Source organism: Protopterus annectens, chromosome 7.part0, assembly GCF_019279795.1.
Source record: "Protopterus annectens isolate FY-2018-M chromosome 7.part0, PAN1.0, whole genome shotgun sequence".
In the NCBI taxonomy this organism is placed as follows: Eukaryota; Metazoa; Chordata; order Ceratodontiformes; family Protopteridae; genus Protopterus; species Protopterus annectens.
Window position 1 is genome coordinate 608087529 of NC_056739.1, and position 19365 is coordinate 608106893.

At 39.0% G+C, this 19365-nt stretch overlaps 1 protein-coding gene across 1 annotated transcript in view; it reads left to right on the plus strand.

Annotated features, from left to right (window-relative positions):
* LOC122806067 (GRIP and coiled-coil domain-containing protein 2-like) overlaps positions 1 to 19365 on the plus strand; it is a 1105805-nt gene that overhangs the window by 649005 nt on the left and 437435 nt on the right. The window contains exon 13 of the mRNA XM_044076306.1: positions 17201 to 17280. Within this exon, the coding sequence (XP_043932241.1) occupies positions 17201 to 17280 (80 nt within the window). The remainder of the gene's footprint in view (positions 1 to 17200; positions 17281 to 19365) is intronic.

The following is a 19365-nucleotide window of genomic DNA, read 5'->3' on the forward strand; positions in this document are numbered from 1 at the left end:
ACCCGCAATGTGCCCAGTAATGACTCCTTCTGTAATTTGTATGGCGTTACGTGTATTGGTATCATATCTAAATACAATTATAGACTCTTTTTTTATAAGACCCATTGCTCTTACTACTATTGGAACTATCTGGATATCTTTCTTCCATATTGCTCTAGTTTCTGCTTGCAAATGCTGATATTTTATGACTTTGTCTCTCTCTGTATGCAGGACACTGTAGTCACTGGGTGTGACAATTCTGGTGATCAATGCTACTTTTGTCTTATTTTCTTGGTTCACTGTATCCGGTTTTCTAACATCTGTCTTTTGAACAGTTGGCAATGGATGATCCCATGTGATGTAGACTTCATCATTTTCTGTGATGCATTATGGCTCGTGTTTCCATTGTTTTTCAGCTACTTTAATACCATAATGTTTAGATGTTTTGTTTGGCCTGCTGTGGAGCTCAGACAGATTAAGTATCCTGTTGGGGAAATTGTTTTGTTATTGAAAACAGTATTTTGTTAATGGTAGTTAATTTTGTGCAGCTTAGAATGGTCAAATTCTTGGAATAGCTATCTTAAGACATGCTCAAACCAATCCTGGTAGGCATACTGGTGCCAGAACTGGAACAAAAATAACAGTGTATTATCCTGAAGACATGGAAACATTCCTACAGTGGGGCTAGGCCTGGCCAAAGGGGAAGGTGCCCCCCCTGCTCGTTGTAGAAGGAAGTAACAGTCCACAAAAATCACAAAAACTGATAGACCAAAGAAGAGCCATAAAGACAATAGAGTGGACTACTGAGGATAAGAAAGAAATTATATATTGCTACTGTTATGCACGAAGCCAAGAATTTCCAGGCAGAAGGTATACAAAAGAGTAAGAAAGAAATATGGTTAAAGAAAAATACTTCCACAAGAAAAACTGCCAGAAGCTTCAAATAAAAATTTCTGTTCATTAATACAAGAGATTTATGAAAAACATTATATAGTCCAAGAAACCTTCAGCCGTTTGGGAAAAAGAAACGACTGAGGAAGTGCAAAAATATAAAGAACAAAATCTAGAGACTTTTGAAAGGTATAAAAAAGAAATACGAACATGGGAAAGAAAGAGAGATCCAAAATGGCGCAATAATTTTGTAAAGGAGAACGCCAAATTAATCAGTATAAAAAAGGCAGCCCGAAAGATATTCAAAGAAAAAGACAGGCAAAGGCATCCATATATGGAAAATTCAGCAATACAAAAAAATAACATCACAAAGAGGGAATGTAGAACCGAAGATTAGTAAAATAGAAGTTACAAAAATAGAAGTTGAAGTTATGGAATATCTTCAAAGTGAGGGATTTAGTTTAGAATGTCTAACACAGGTTATATCACAGCATGATTGAACAATGAGTCCCCCAAGTAAGGAGAAACAGGAGGAGCAGGAGATATCTGAAGAAGAAATATGGACATGGGAAAGAAAAAGATATTTAATATAGTGCAATATTAATGCAAAGGAGAAAGCAAATCTAATCAATGCAAAAAAGAGCAGCACCAAAGATATTTGAAGAGAAATACAGGCAAAGGCATCAAAACATGGAAATTTTTTACAGTGCAAAAAAAAAAAAAAAAAGGGAAATCAGTACAAATCTTCAGTTGCACTTGCACAGCAAGGGAAGGAGCAGGAAACTGTGGCAACACTGATGAAATCAATGTTGTGGAATAGGCCAGTGAGTTCCCATATGAAAGAGCAGTGGATTGACACAGGATGTAACTGAAGAAAATGTGGCACAGAAGATGCTCTGTTACTTTCTGTAGAATGCCCACAGGAAATGGAGAACAAAGAATGGGCTCTCAGTTTAGAAGAAAATGATCTAAAAGAAGAGTTGCTTGATTTAATAGAGATGGGCAGACATATTAAGATCAATGAAAGAAATAGACTACAGAAAGTCAATAAAACCCAAAAAGTTAGAAGTTTGATAAAACAAATGAACACAGTAATTAGGACTGTTCATAGAGATTCATGCAATATAACAGAAGTAAATGGGATATATTACTGTGTGGCTGAATTAATAAAAATATAGTCTTACCACAAAAACAAAGGGCAGTAAGGGAAAGGAAGAGGGGAAATCAAATGCCATCACAGAAGTATCAAACAGAGAAAACTTTAAACCAATTCAGACAAGAAATGTCACTGTTAGAAGAGTATAGAATAGAGAACAGAACGACAAAAATACTCAGAAAAATAGACATGATAAATGCAATGTGCAGTATCAGACCAGATCATGCTGTGTTATGCACCATTGCAAATAATAAACTAAAATAGCACAGGCAGGAAAACTTTGAAGATATGCAATAAATATAAAGGAAAACTACAAAATAAGCAATTTATTGATGATCCAAAAAGTTCTATAGAGAACTGGGAAAAAAAGGCAAAAGGAATTCAAACACCACCAAAGAAAGAAGAAATATATGTATTTTAGAGAAATATATATGACAATCCCGTGGAACATAACAAACATGCTGAATGGATAGAAGAAGTAAAAGAAAGAATAAGAAGTTCAAATGTACGGAATATGAAATGGGATGAAATAATGGCCAGAGAGATTGAAACAAAGTTAAGAAAAGCTCCTAATTGGAAAACCTAAGGCCCAGATGCAGTACCTAACGTCTGACTAAAAGTATTAACATCTTTACATGAAGATTTAGCCTGGAGTAAGAACTATTTATATGCACACCCAGAACAGAAACCAGCCTGGTTAACAACAGGAAAAACAATACTCCTACTTAAGAGTGAACCTGCATGCTATCCTAAAAACTATAAACCAATAACCTTCCATCCGACAACGTATAAACTATGCACTGGAATTGATGTCAGCAGAGATTATAATCATTTAGAAGGAAACTCAATCATGGCAATAGAACAAAAGGAGAATAAAAGAAAGTTGTATGGAACAAAGTCTCATTTGTTGTTAAAGTCATAATGGAGAAGTGTAAAAAGGGGAAGAATATAAGCATGGCATGAAAAGACTATAAAAAAGCATTTGACAGCATTCCACATTCATGGATAAGAGTGCTTAAAAATGTATAAGATACACCTTACACTGATCGATTACATTACAGCAACCATGAAACAGTGGCAAAGCACTTTGCAGTTAAGCCACGGTAAAGGACAAATTATTATTCCAGGGATAAAAATTCAAAGGGGGGGGGTTATTCCATGATGACTTTCTGTCACCGCTAACCTTTTGTCTTGCCCTTAACACATTAAGCTGTCTACTTAACAGATTATGTCATGGCTACAGTTTGCCTTCCAGAAAACAACAAAGTATAAAGACTTCTCATCTTCTTTTTGTAGTTGAGTTAAAACTGCATAGTTCATCAGATGAAGAACTGAAAGTACAACTGCAAGTGCTCAAAACTTTTTCAGATGGAATAAGAATGTCACTTGGTCTTGCTAAATGTGCAAAAGTAACCTTTAAAGCAGGAAAGCTGTAGCACCAAGGAAAACATAATTTGGGACAAGAATGGGATATAAAAGAACTTGAGCAAGAGGGAGTATATAAATATTTGGGAATTGATGAAGGATCAACAATAAAACATGAACAAATGCGACGAATAAAACTTAATAAGGAATATTTTATAAGACTAAAATTAATACTGAAAACAGTGTTGACATCTGGAGCAAAGTCCAAGCTATAAATCGATTTGCTCTTCCTGTCCTAACTCACGGTTTTGGAGTGATTGACTGGCTCCAAAAAGTGTTGGATAGGGTGGATGGGAAAACAAGAGGGATGCTTCATGCTCATCGAATGATTTATAAAAATCAATGTATACCAAGATTATATATTTCCCGTTCTGAAGGAGGTATAGGCCTCCTCAAAATTGATTACATGCATAGATCTGCAGTCGTGGGACTGCATACATATCTGCTAACCTCACAAGACCCAAACGTAGTGAAAGTTTTGAAACATAAGGAAAATAAGTCTAAGATGATTTCCCTACTTAGTTTAGCAGAAGCATATTGGCATCAAGTGGGAATGGAAATCATACCAGAAGTGTATAGAAGTCAGGTAGCTACTAAATGTGCCAAAAAACAAAAGAGAGAACATAAGGTGAAGGATCAGATGAGAAGGCAAGAAATGTGGAAAATGCATAAATATAGTTGCAAATGTAGAAAACTCTTGGAACAACTTCATGTTGATCAGGATTTAATGCAGGCATGGTTAAGGAGAAGTGAATTTAAATCAAAAGGCGAAAGTTTGATATTGGCGGCCCAGGATAGTGCACTACAAATGCGTTGGTTTACAAACTCCATCGAACATGTGGGAGAAACAGACAAATGTAGGTTTTGTAAAACAGAATTGGAAACAGTTCCACACCTTGTTGCTGGTTGTGACATACTAATGGCAGAAGGACTGTATACTGAAAGGCATACTAATGTGGCAAGGCTGTTGCACTGGGGATTGTGCAAACATTATAATATTGAAGTAGCTGAAGAACACTGGAAACATGAGCCAGAAAGCATTACAGAAAATGATGAAGCTTATATCACTTAATCAACAGTTCAAAAAATAGATGTGAGAAAACCAGATATAGTAGTTCATGAAAAGAAGACAAAAGTAGCACTGATCATTGAAATTCCTACCCCCCGTGACTACAGTGTCTTATGTATAGAGAGACACAAAGTCATAAAATACCAGGATTTGCAGGCAGAAATGAGGACAATGTGAAAGAAAGATACCCAGACAGTTCCAGTAGTAGTAGGAGCAACAGGTATTATAAAGAAGAAGAATTTACAGTTGTACTTAGATATGTTACCGATACATGTAACTCCATGTGAATTGCAGAAGGAGTCATTACTGGGCACAATGCGGGTGCTGCAAATAGCACTTCTGGCTAACAACGAGTGAAACAATACTAATTTCATGAAATTTAGTCATATTTTGACAGGAATGGGGTCCATTCCCATCATGATATTAGAAACCCAAAATACATGGGAAATTAAAAGAAGACACATACTTTCATGGTAAACAAATCCAACTGAGAGAGTATCAGAGTTTGTATATTTTGTTTAGGCCCAGCGCATGACACTGACAGTTATACACTCTGTGAAGGATTTATACCAAAGCGGGTTAAGAGAATAGAACATTCCTTGCAGACCTGTTTAGACTAGAAGAGAATTGAGGCAATGAGTCTTTGCATCATGAAATCTTCCAGTTTATCCCTAACTTCAGGTGTCTTTTGTAAGAAGTGATTAGAAAAGCAATCTAAGGAGGAAGGCAGTAAGAGACCTGGGTGATGAGACAATGGTGTCAAACATCTCTGCTGAGCTCAAGGATGTCAGTCCTGGTGAGGTATTTTAGTAGCACTTAGCCCTTATGTCTTAAGGATCCAGTGCCTCAAGCAAAACCACTTTGGGGACTATTATGCCTGTGGATCAAGTCATGTCCCACCCAGCCCTTGTGTTGAGGTTGGGACAACCATCTTGCCTTAGGTGCATGTTGCTGAAGCAGATTTCTTCACCTTAGAAGGAGTAGACAGTGTACCTACAATTCTAGTCATGGAGGATGTCTTATGTTTCTGCCCTCCAAAGCAGAAGCCTGGCATAAAAGTGCTAAGAAGCTCAGACATTGGTTACCCATCCCCATCTCCCTGCAGTTGCATGGGCCTCAGGCAATATGTAGGACCAAATTCATCCCCCTACTCTCAGACTATTTCTCAGAAATGGATCTCCTTTGTTCAGGGATTCCTTAATAGCCTGATGAGCCTGCAGTCAAATCAGTCCTCAGTATATTCAGACCCGTCCATCAAGAGAAAGAGTTAATAGCCCTCAGGGAGGGATTATAACTCCTGAGAATGAGGGGGAAAAATTTTCCTACTCTTCTGAAATCTTTCCTTTAGACACTAATGGTAGTCTATCCTCTACTAAATCTGTACGGGAAATCTAATTTTGAGACACTCATAAGATGAGAGACTATTTCAAATGGTATTGGAGACCTAGAAAATATACTTTGATTTATTGTGTCTGGCTGGCCGTATACCTGTGGCAGTTCCTCTAGTCTTTTTTTTTTGCTCCTCCTTCTTCAGGACCATGACCAGCGACCCAGCTGGCCTGTACATTCCAGTGGAATGGGAGCTGGATGTTCTGTAAGGTCATTTAAACACCCTAAGAATGGTTGTAGGTACGTATACTGCTAAGTTACGTGCAGATTGCAATAGTAGCAATTTGGTAAATCTAGCACACTGTAACCAATGTACATGTTTCTATGTAGGGAAGACAAATAGGACATTAAGGGAGCATGTGCTAGAACATGTTGGATATACTGGGAATCAAGATGCTACTAGTCCCCTCTATAGACATGTGGTGTCTTTTGAAGGGCACACTTTTAGTTTTTTAATGTTACAGATATTTGCTGTGCATATTAGAGGTGAAGATATTGGGAATAGGGTAGAAAAGGCTGAGCTAAGATGGATTACAACCTTGCAAGCATATAGGACACCTGGGTTGAATGAAGCTGCAACTTTAAGATTATTATTGAAGGCACGTAAATTACCACATTAATTGACTGATTATTTTATATGATTATTTTTTATTGAATGTATATAAAGGCATCCTGATATATTTGTTTTTTTTACGTCTGAGGAAGTGCAGTGATATTTAGCATGCGCTTACTTTTTAAAATAAACACTTTGTTTTTATGGTTGTGTTTGGTCTGTACATTTTTCTTTTTTTCTTTATTACTTGTTGACTGGTCTGTGGATGTACTGATCTTAATTCACCAGGGCTGAGTTCTTTGTTTTGTATGTTGTGAATTGTGATCTATCCCTGGTGGAGCATGGCCAAGGGGAAAGATATTGAGCTTGGGTAGATACCTTCTCTGAACAATAACACAAGTTGGACTGAATGATTTACCCGTTTAGTGAAGATGGACAGTAATCCTTTATTCACCTTGAATTTTGATGGTAATGATTTTGTGCAGACTGTTTTGCCAGCTAATGATGAGACTCAATTCACTTTTAAAAGACGTTGAAAATAGACTTTTCAAGCTTAAACAATATCAATGGCAGAGGCTTCATTTGGAAGCCTGCCTGCACTTTAAAATTATTCCTAGAGGGCTACGTATTTTAAAAATGCCGACCTACGGCTCTCATCTTCCTGATTTACTTTGCAAATGGCAAGAGCTTAATCTTAACTTAAGCTTTAATTATATTCGGCTGCTCATTGACTATTTTAGACCTGTTGAAATGGAGTTAGCCACTGAAATCGACAGTCTTATGCATGAAGTTAAATCGAAGTTTAAGCTGGAAATGTATTCTTTGAAGTTAGATGATATATATACCAATGTATCGTTGTATGAGAGTAAACGTAAACATTTAAAATCAAAGACGTTGGGGTGCGACTATAATGAATTTATTAATGGTCACATTTTTGTGTGGCCATGGACCTCCACAAAAGCTGTTGGTAGTAAAACCAGTGACATCATTAGCTCTGCAGCTGCCGATGATATCAATATGTAACAGGGAGGTTGTTCTTTGACTAAGGTAACATCAGCTGTTTGCCCCAGTGGTTCATGATTGGAGAAAGGAGGGTCTGTTAATGTAACTACTGGGGAATGTTCCTCTTCTGCCTTACTCTGTTAGTCTCCGAGAAAGGAGACAAGTCAAGAAATAATTCTTAACTGTGTTGAGTTAGGAGCAAGAACTAAGGAGAGAACAACAAATTTTTTGAAAGGCTCTTCTTTTCTGGTCCTTCCAGTTCCAATCGGGAAGAAGGAGATATTGCAGTTAAAATGGTCAATGAGCAGAGACCGGAAAAAACAGAAGTTATCAACAGATTACGAGATAACATATCTGAAAAGGAAAACAGTTGCAAAGATTTCTTAATCGTGAATTTGTCGTTTGTGAATTTAACCCCAACACAAGTGGAAGTGTTAAATAAAGGTCTCTCATTCATACCATCATGTACGTCCAATGTATGTGACATGATTTTACAGTTAAGATGATTTGCATGAACAGTTATGCTTAAGACTTTGTTCCCTGTGAATACTAGTACAAATAAAACTTTTTTAAAGAAACCTAGTATTTTTTGTCCTACGCTTAATCCATCTGTCAAGTTCTTTTTAAAGATGTATGAGAATGATTTGTTGGAAGACTTTAAACAAACTAAGGCGACCAAATTTTACAATATGACTAGAGATGAATTAGATGCTTTGAATGCATTAAAAGAGAATGAACTAATACAGACACGTCCTGCTGATAAGAGCGGGGTGATTGTGGTATTGGACAGATTGACTTATTTGGATAAGATGTGAGCTATGTTGTTGAATAATGATGTTTCTCTATGTATGAATGAATCTGCTGTTAGCAGGATGATAAAACATGTACATGATGAGTTATATGATGTTCTTAGGCGAGGTGAGATTCCTGTGGCTGATTTGTTCCTGCTCAGGAATTCATATCACTCCTCATTTCCTTAGCAAGAATTGGATGGTAGGGAGTGAGCCAGCTTGCTAGTTGGTGGGGGAGTGAGGGCTACTCTTTTTCCTTGGGGCTCCTTTTCCCTCCCAATGGCTCGTGTGAATCCACAGTTGCTACTTCTGGAGGGAAAGAATGCCTTCTCATCCAAGTTCTCCTCAGCTGGATAGTGAGAACACATTTCAACAGTACAGGATCTTGTGGCTCGAGACTCTACTAGGTGAACAGTTAGTGCCCCCATTAGATGTTATCCGTGTGCCAGAACCACATCCCTGTCTCTAGGATGGCTGAGTCATCAACAGCCAATTACTCCCTCCCTACTTGACCAGCTCCTACAGGCACCTGAACTACTACTTAAGCACAGGCCGCCTGTGGCACAATTAGGGCTTTTTCCCCTCTGTTCCACAGAACTGGCTGCAATTCCTCCAGACTTGAGAGCTCTATAGGGTGAACTCTTAGTAGCCTCTTAGGAAATGGATGCACAATCCCTTTTTTACTAAGAAACCTGAGCACTCTTACAGGAGCCTGGAGTCACACAAGTTTTTTACAAAGCCCTGTGGCAGTTTCAGAGTCTGTTGTCTATGGCTCAAAGAGAAGGGATCAGAATTGGTATCTGCTTCCTGTACTTTTTCCAGTGATAAGGAATGCAGACTGCTATGCTGATTTGTGAAGAAAGTGTAGACAGCCTCCACTCCGGCCATCAAAGCCATTAATAGTCAGATACACATAACAATGATTCAAATTGCTGTCCTAGATAAGACAGAGAACAATGGGGAGATGTTTGATGGAGAGCTAAGGTCAGAATTACTGGACATTACCCAGACAGTCAGTCAGGTGGCCAGGCACTCCGTTAAGAGTGGCTACATTACTATGGATGCAGCAACTAGGGCAGCAGCTATAGGGTTAGTGAGCAGGAGATGTGCCAAGCTAGCCTACACCTCCTGTCTGAGAGTGTCAGATTCCATCTCCTTAATGCTGTTCTGGATAAAAAGCTGATCTTTGGGAACCCCACTGGTGAGGTGGCCAAAAAAGGAGGGGACTATCCAGTCGGTGAAATAGCTTTTTCACTCATTCATGCTTGGGTGAGACAGGAATTACCAATCTATGTCTGTGACTCTTTTACCACAAGCAAGGAAGAGATAAGCAAGGTAAGACTAAGAAGACTCAGTAGAAGAAAAAAATGGTAGTGAGACCAGAAGGGGGAAGGTTGTGGACTTCCACAGCCTTGCACCTCCTAGAGACAAGCAATACTTGCTTAGAACTATGGAATATCTCGCTCCCTCTGTCTCAACAATCCCCCCACAGCTTTGTATCCTTCCCATCTGTCCTAGCCCAGTGATAGTAGGAAGCATTGTCTGTTGGATACGAAACTGCAAAAGCATCATAAAAGACTAATGGGTATACCAGATAATAACTCAAGGTTGCAGACTGTGACTAGAGAAATATACCCACAGCACCCACATATGCCAAGACACTAAAAAATCTTACCAAAATGTCGAAGGTCTCCTTGGCACATTACTTCTACAGTCATACCTCAACGGCATATAAATATCTCACTTGCAGCTTACATGGCATTACCCCCCATTAACACAACAAACATAGGTCATCTAAGAGACAGTCACACCCGTACAGGACAACAGACCTGCTGTACCACACAGCAATATCCTGTTCAGAACTGACTTGATATTGAGGCATACTGAGGCATTACTCATCAGGCTGAGCAATGATAGGGTGATGGTTAGCTTCCTCTCAGGTCCAAGAATTCTTGACATCACCAGCACTATCAAGTTCCTTCACTCACAGTTTGCATATGATATGTTTGTTACTTGTGGATGTGAATGATCTGCATTGCACCTCCTTGTAACATATGAAGAGGGTCATAGTAGAGCTCTCCAAGTATGGTAGTAATGTTGACAGGAAACGCATCTTGAACAGTACAGTGCCACAGTAAAAGAGAAGATAAAAGATACAAGAACTGTCTCAGTTACTGGCATCATTCCAAGGAGATCCAGTGTTCATCAGCTTGGGGGAGATGGATGATTGTCCTACCTGCTTCACCAAGGATGGTCTGCATTTCTGTTCACAGGACTTCCATATGTTAACTAAATTGCTTTCTGCCCCATATACAATAGACTCCCTCTTATCCAGCCTCTCTTTAACCGGCCATCAAATTTCTGGCATAGCCCAAGCAAAAGACAGCAGAGAAGAACAGCACTTCTGCCTCCTGTAGGCTAAATAATAACAGACATTTGAGTTTTAGACTTCATATTCTTTAGAAAATGCACACTAACACAAGTACTGTTATTCTAGCTGATTTATAACCTATAAGTGCTGTTTTGTATGGTTTTTCTGATTAACTTGCCATTCGTTTATCCAGCCTAAGGTCCGATCCCAACAAGACAGAATAAGAGGGAATCTACTGTACTGCCATTTTTAAGCAAAATCAGTGTCCTACATTTGGCTGTCTCAGAAATCCAAATCGGCTCCAGCTGCTTGACGGTTTAGTCGCGTGAAAGGTGCCCTGAAGCTTTGGAAGCTGGCCAGCTGTTATGCCCTTTGCAGGATATAACACATATAGCTTAGCTACTGCAGCAGTAATCATTTGAAAATCTACTGTTAAGCTAAGTTCAACTTACGCAACTGTACTTTATAGCAAGATTGCACTGGTCACCATTAGAAACCCAAACAATAAGATGCCATTCCTTGAGGCCTTCCTAACTCTTGAAGGATAGACATCTAGTTAATCATGGAAACATGATTTTAGAGTAGTGATAACAATCATTCTGGACCTGGTTTTCCTGCCTACCAGTCGTTTAGACTCTCAGGTGATGGACCTACCTCTGGTAAGTGTGCATCAATTTTTATTCATAATTCCATTTCCTCAAGCCTGCTTCAGTTAGGTAGTGGTCTGGAACACATACATATCTTGATGACTGCAGGAGCAGTTGCCTTTCTTATCATGGACAAGTACAGGATGCCAACCATAATGCCCATAGCCCGCAGAGAATACCTTTACAGTGTCTGACAGCTAGCAAAGAGGATAAAGGTATTGAGCTGTTAACAAGCTGCTTCCTGTGCCCAGGACATAGGGTTTGATTCACTACATGTTAATTTACCTACTTACTGGGATTATGAGCCAGTCACTTAACCAAACAGTGCTCCTGAGTTGCCCCAAAAATGAACATTGTGTCCACTGGGTTTACCTGGTCAACAAATAGGTAAAGATAAAAATAAATGGTGTTAATTTAAGGGTGTTGGCAGTTAGTGCAGATCATTAAGGCTAGGAACTGTTAATAAGCTATCTCTTGTGCTACAGGGACTGATTCCTTCAGCCTCTATTTGCTTACTGTGTGACTTTCAGCAAGTCATTTAACCAGGCAATGCTTACAGGAAGTTGAGGTAGGCTGTCAGTGGTCTTCAAGTAACTACCTGTGAACCTGTCAAAAAGGAGAATCCCTAACTGCAGAACCAAACACTGTCATCTTAAGTGGCTTAAGTTTTAAATAGTTATGCACAAAGGTTTCTGGGTGCCATTAGTTCTTGCTCCCTAGACCAGCAGTCCAAACCTTCTTGATCCAGTTTTCACAAATATGGGATCATTGTGAATCGCACCAGTAGGTCCCCATTTGTTGGACAAAGCTGACCATCATGTATTGGTATTATCCTTAACATCCCAGCAAAAGACCGCTTTAAAAAACACTGTCTTCAGAGACTTCTGCAACACTAGCTTCCTAATGCTAGCTGCAGATTTTGTGAAATTCCAAATTTCCCCACCACATGACTTCCCCATACATAAAACAGCTGCATATACCACTAACTTTTTTTTAATGTTTAGTTCAAAACAAACCCCTTTGGTGAAATTCCAGCATTAAAACAACTTACAAGAGGAAAAAACGTGGATTCTACCACTCTAAAAAATAATTCAAAAGAGTAAATAAGGAACTAATATGAAAGCTGACAACAAGTAAGAACAAGGCTATATATGAACTGAATAGTGCTATGACCTCCAAAGTTAACCACAAAACCTTCTTCAATTATGTTAGGGATCTCAAGATCAATGCTTAGCACTGCACTGAGATGGTACCCATTGGCAGCACCCACTCATTCTCACAAGATATCATGAATGTACATGCAGACAAATTCATTCAAACCTCTCCCTCCCCCTCCCTACTTTCCTTCCCACCATGATTCCACCTATTATTACAACAGAGTGAGTGAGTGTTAGATACCGCCTACAAAACAAAGTGCACTACCTCTGTGCAATGTTGCTTTGTTGTTAGCATGAAACACAGCCTGATTGACTTCCTTGTAGACCTATTTAACCTCAGCCTGTCCATTATGTTTCTGAAGCCTCAAGAACAGCTTTAGTGGTCCCCCTTCAGAAGGATGGACCAACAACTGACTTTGGGAACTACAGACTGATTAACCTCACCAGCCTTATACATGAGGTAATGCAGTATATCATCATGGAATTAATAAACAAGAATATTGCCTGCCTGTAATCTTTGAAGCTAATCAATTTGGCATTGTGAAAGGCAGGTACTGCAAATGTAACCTGGTTGACTTCTTTGAAAGAGTCATTGAGGCAATTGATGAAAACAAATTGATGCACCCAGCCTATCTGGATTTGGGAAAGGCCTCTGACACTCTCCCACATTCTAGAATCATTGATGAAGTGATTTAACTAAGTGTTAATCATTAAGTGACTCATTGGATAGTGAACTGGTTAACAGACAGAACTCAAAAAGACTCTTTAAGAGTGATGTCCTGCAAGAGTCTGTTGTGAGACAATTGCTCTTTGACTTTTACTTTGTTGACATTAAAGCTGGCATAGAGGGGTATCTAGCTGATGACTGCAAACTCTGATCTTTATCACCTCAGAGATGCCATATTCTCTAAGGAAGCCTAACAGATGCAAATTCATGATGTCTGGACCATGAACTAAAGCTCAGCATTAAAATATATTCTTTGTCAAGAAAGACACCCCTGCAACTACCACATAAATGAAGACCATCCAAAACCTGATGCTGTCATCATAGACCTCATCAAATTCATGAGCAATGAACTTTACTTCAACAACCTCATATTAAGTGTAATTAGAAAATCATTTTGCCTAGCCCATTTAATCACAAAAGAAATATCTTCCAAGTCAGAGAAACTTATAGTGCCTTTTACTGTGCCTTAATTAGCCTCATAATTGAATACAGTACCTTCTTTGGCAGAATTCTGTCCAAGCACAAGGTTCAGCTAGAAGAAAATGCAGCAGTTAATCATAAAAAATAATTGGTACGTGTTCTCTAACCTATGCATAATATTTAAAAGTTAAAAGCTTAACCACTCAGTTATGTCTCTTATTGACGACTTCTTGGTGATGTCTGATTGGCGTACAAGCTGAGAAATGATCATTAGTTGCTTAACCTGCATATTTGTGAAACCACAAACTCCACAAATACCTACTGTAGGGATCTATATCTATAACACAGTGTAAACAGAACCTGTTGGTGAGAGAGCTACCACTCCTAAAGCAACCGCTACCTCTGGATGAAGCTCCTGCTCCATATTAAACAAAGCAAATTCCTGTCTCTCTTTAAGTCAGAATTTAATTATTGGACTGATATCCATACATTTCCCCAGGATCTGGCTCTCAGTTCCATGCGAACTGGGGCAGCAAGTAAACTGCAACAGCTAGACTTCTAATGATCTTTGTGATCAATTTTCTAGTATGAACACATGGACCTATAATCAGAAGTTAACCACGGATGATACTCTGGAGGCCAAAAAGAGCAAGGGATTTGAGATGCTGCTGTAAGGAAGAAGTATATAAAAGTAAAGGATCTGATCTCCCTGATTTAGGTACTCAGAGCCTTTAAGCCCATCTGGAAGAAAGGGGTTTCACAAAGCACAACAGACAACACTACTGTAATGTATTACATCAACAAACAAACAAAGATGGGGCTCATTCATACCCCTTGTGCAGGCCAAGCCACGACTGTCAGGGATGTAGCTCTTCAATCCTAGATGGTCCTAAGGGCAATGTACATCTCATCCTACTTGAATTCAGTGGTGGACCAACTTAGCTTATCTGCTGCAGATTTTGCTGAATGGATCTTACTCAGGGATGTTTTTCTCCAGATTGTTTATAGTTGATGTGCCCTAGAATCAAATCTGTTTACCTGTCCCTAAAACAAATAGCTCAGAAAGTTCTGTTAAGGAGCATGATATGAAAAAGCCTGGACAGTGTGGATGCATTTTCCTTCACACGGACACACGTTTTCCTTTTACATTGTCTTCTCCCCATGGTGATTCAGAAAGCAAACCAGGGGGGGGCAGGGATGCTGTTAATAGCACCCTTTTGGCCAAAATAGCATTGATTTTTCCTCCTCATTCAGATATCTTAGGTGAAACGCCATGTGCTATCTTTGTAAAAGGACCTCCTCACTCAGGACAAGGGGGCTGTAGTACACCCCATCCTAAAGACAATGCTGTTCACTGCCCAGATGATTTAACTCTCTTGCCATTCAGGCTCCATTTCTCTGAGGATGTGCTGTCCGTCATTAAGGGGGATAGAAAGCTTGCACAAGGATATCCCACATACCCAAGTGGAAGAGGTTTTTGCTCTGGTGACCCAAGAAAGATGAGGACCTTAGCATGACACTGGTGATCCATGATCAGGTAGCTTTTCAGTTCAGGTCTGGCGTATGTCTTTATAAAGGTGCACCTTTCAGTCATTTCAGCCTGCTTGCTTGTAGACACCCCCAACTCATCCCTGCAGCCTGTTAAACAGTCCCTGAAGGGAGTCACTTGTCTTAGACCACGAAGAAAAGCTATTGCTTTCCCATGTGTGCTGCTAAAGCTGATACAGCCCCCTATTGAACCTGAAACCTCAGCACCTCTCAGATATCTAACATGGAAAAATATCTTCATTACTGGTCACTATCTCAGCTAGGAAGATTTCCACAAGGACAGGGTCATTCTTATAACCAATCCCACATTTGTGCCAAAAGTACTGACTGAGCCCTCCCTCATCCAAACACTAGTTTTCTGTTTTTTCCCCCGACCCCAAGAGCAAGGGAGAAATAATTCTTTATTCCTTATTCATGCAAAGGCAGCTAAGCTGCTGCCTAAATGAAATCAAGAACAACAGAATCTGAGATCAGTTACCATATATGCTTGTGTAAATCAGGAAGTTTATACAAAAACTTGCTTTAAAAATGAGTAGACTTGCATGAGTAAGATGGTATAAAGTACTGTTGCAGTATGACATTACAGACTGTATTAAAAGAAAAAGACTTTATATTTTATTAACTGTCATTATTAAGTGAAAAACATTTTAGTTTTGTATAAATAAATGACTGTCATACCTTACTGCCCTTTCATGCAGTTTAACATGTGGTGGGAATCATTACTGGTTCTGTATTTAAATGCAATTGTTAACTGCAGGCATTTAAGTGAAATGACAGTAAGGCAAGGCATTAATTACAACATGAAGTGTTTGTTTTTTCACTCAATACATTATGTTCTAATGACGGTCATACCTTAGTGACACTTTATAGGTTCATAGGTTCATAGATTAGTACTAGGCTAACTGCCCTTGCGAGCCATTTTAAGCCTAGCCAATTATCCCTTGAGAGATTCAAACCCTGTACCTTGTGTTTGTAAGGCAAACACCTTAACCATTAGGCCACCCTCCCAACCCCCTGTTGTTATACTGTTTAAAAGACTAGTGAGGATCTCTTGTAGTTCATTACTGTGTTTAAACACTCCAGTTTCATGTACTACTTTTGCAGCAAGGAAATCATTCAAATATAAAGTACTGAGTGTTTTTCACGTAATACTTTGACTGACATCCGCGGTGGTGCAGCGGTAGCGTTGTTGCCTCACAGCAAGAGGTTCTCCCGTTCGATTCTCGACTGGAGTGCGGGGAGTGCCTTTTGTGTGGAGTCTGCATGTCCTCCCCGCGGTTGGGTGGGCGTTCGAAAGATATGTGTAAATGGGCGTGCCCTTCGTTGAAGGTTGAATGTCGAGCTGGCACCTCGGCGTTCGTCAAAATCTACTGCCAGTCATTAGCGGACCGGAGTTACGCTGTGGCGACCCCTAACCGGGAAAAGCCGAAAGACAACAACAACTTTGTCTTAATGACTGTCATGCCTTACAACCTCTCACCAGCTTTAATTCCTAGACATGTACAGCTCAGTGAATTTTGATGGATTTTTTTGTTCTCAGATTTGCCCCTCATCTGATCTGTAGATATGTATATATGTTATTTGTGTCTTTTGCATTCGGGAAGGAAGGAAGAATTTTCAGTGGGTGTGGGGGGTGTAGGGGGACTTCACCTTGCATAAACTTAAAAAAGTAGATTTATGTGTTTTTTTTTTTTTTTTTTTGATGTTCGGTTTTTCAGAAACTTGATCATATGGTCTCAAAGTTTCTGAAAACTCAATCATCTGGCATAGATCCATCATATATATATATATATATATATATATATATATATATATATATATATATATATATATATATATATAATATAGATACAGACACATTTGTATGTGAATTCATATATATTTAGCTATCAGTGTCTTGGAATACATATTCAGCACTTTCTCACTTCCTGTAGTTATATTTGTTAATCAAATAAGTGTGACTTTCAAACTGCAAACACTTATATTCATGACTGTGCTGTGTAACAACAACTAAATAATTACTTGTCATGTGTGTGTTTATAAGGCATGGTAACCCACTGTTTTTATCTCTGTAGAACACTGAACTGTTAGGTGACTGTGCATTGTTCCAGGTGGAGCTGGAAGAATTAGCAGAACTGAAAACTACTGTCAAAAGGTATGTGAAATATACTACTGGTTAAAACAGGGTTGTCAACATTTGCCAAAGGAATTTGTAGACTGTTTTTGTTAAGACAAGAATCACTACTGTAGCAGTATTTCATTCTAATCTGACCAGCTGGTAGCAAAACTACAGCAAGACAGGCAAGGTGACCATTGTAATTCTAGACTTTAAAGAAACTTTAGGTCTTTGCTGGCAGAAGCCCTATCGGTATGGAAATGTACAACTTTGACACACAGACTAATGAGTTGCAATATCAACATGACAGAAATGAGTTTGATTCATTTGTAATTGCAAGGATGTGCACATGGGGATTATGGTTATTTTTTGTGAAGAGCCAACTAATGTTGAACTCAGAATATGGCTTTACAGCAAGTATCATTTGGGAAATGCAAAGAGGAGTTTCTTTTGTGAACTACAAGAGCTAGCAGACTACATGTACATTAAAAACTAGCTATAAAAGCTTGTGTGAATTCTGATTTTTGGCTTTCTGTTTGTTTAATATTCTGTTATTTATTAATATAATTTTAACTCACTTTTCAGTAGACAGAAACACAGCATGGTGTTAATGTTCTTTTTTTCTGTTTATGCATTGTTTAGAGAAAGAGGTATTAAGAATTTAGACGAGAATGTAAGCGAGATGGATTTAAAGAGAGATGATGAATTCATTTTGATTCTAATAAAAAGTCAAATGAGACTAGAGCATTAGGAAATACAAGCCTATTAGGCCAATAAACACCCTGTGGCTCTACCAACCTTTTCAAGGAAGGCAAGGCCTATATGTCCCATAGTGTATTTTAAGGTACCCATCAAATTGTTTAAGCTGTGTTTGAAGGCAAACAGAGAATTGCATTGTTTCATACATAAGGGGATTTTGTTCCAGAGCAAGGGGAGGTGCTGAGTGATGTATCTCTCACCATTTAGTTTTATTTATTCCCTGATATAGCTTCACATCTGTTGTTGTAGTGTTGGCTGTGCTGTTGGACACGTCAACGAAAAATGAGGTCTCAAATAATGGCATCTCTGGGGGCAGGGAATGCAAGGCACAGGTCTCCCCTCAAGAGTCATATGACAGTGAGTGTAGAGAGAAGGATTCCCACCTTTCCTCATAGCTAAGACTTTTGGAGACTGAGATTCTTTTGCTAAGAACCTTTGCAGTCTTTCAAGCTTTTTGAAAAGAACAAAATGGTGTTTTATAGTCTGTAATGGGTCTACCCAGAACAGAGTACAGGAGAACAATAATGTCCTTGGTGTTAGCAGAGATGCTGTTGATAATTAACTGTTTTATATAAAGAATTTCCTGACTATGGCACTACATGGTGATGAAGAGAGATGGAGCCATCTAACGGGTCTTGCTGACTGACTAGTTAGAGAGTGGGGTGTCATTGATGCAGTAAGTGGTAGCAGCTTCTTGTTTAGCAAAGGAGATGATTCTGCATTTCTTAGCATTTAGTTTCAGGCTTCAGCCCTTTCTCAGTGCGCTTACTTGAAGGGAATTTGCATAAATTGTTGGTATGGCAACTATACCCAGCTTGCAATCATCTGCAGACTTAGTCAGCCAAAGATCGTCAGTGCTGAGATCAGAGAAAAAATATCAAAGAGGCGGGAGCCAGATGCAGACTTCTGGAGAATGAGAGCTTTTCCTTAAGTAAGGAGGCATTGCTGACCATGACAACATATGTTCTATCCTTGAGCCAGTTTACAGTTCATCTTACCACTGAACTACTTCATATGTTCGAAATTCCAGAACTTCGAACCTCTGATCATTGGAGACCAGAGGATCGAAGTTCCAAAATATCGAACCTTGTGAATGGAGATCACTGTACAGTGCAGAACGGGCACTTTTCCATTCTCTTTACTGTAGTGCAATCTCGGAGTCGGTATATTTAAGTAGTAAGGGCTGTGGGGGATGCAGGGGGCTTGCCTCCCTGCAAAAATATGAAATCAGAAGTTTTCACATTTGAAATTTTTTTTTTTTGTTATTGGCTCAATATTTCAGAGCTTCGATGATGAGAAGTTCGATGTTCTGGAATTTCAAACATATGAAGTAGACCTTTTACCACATAAGGATCTGTGTTTAAG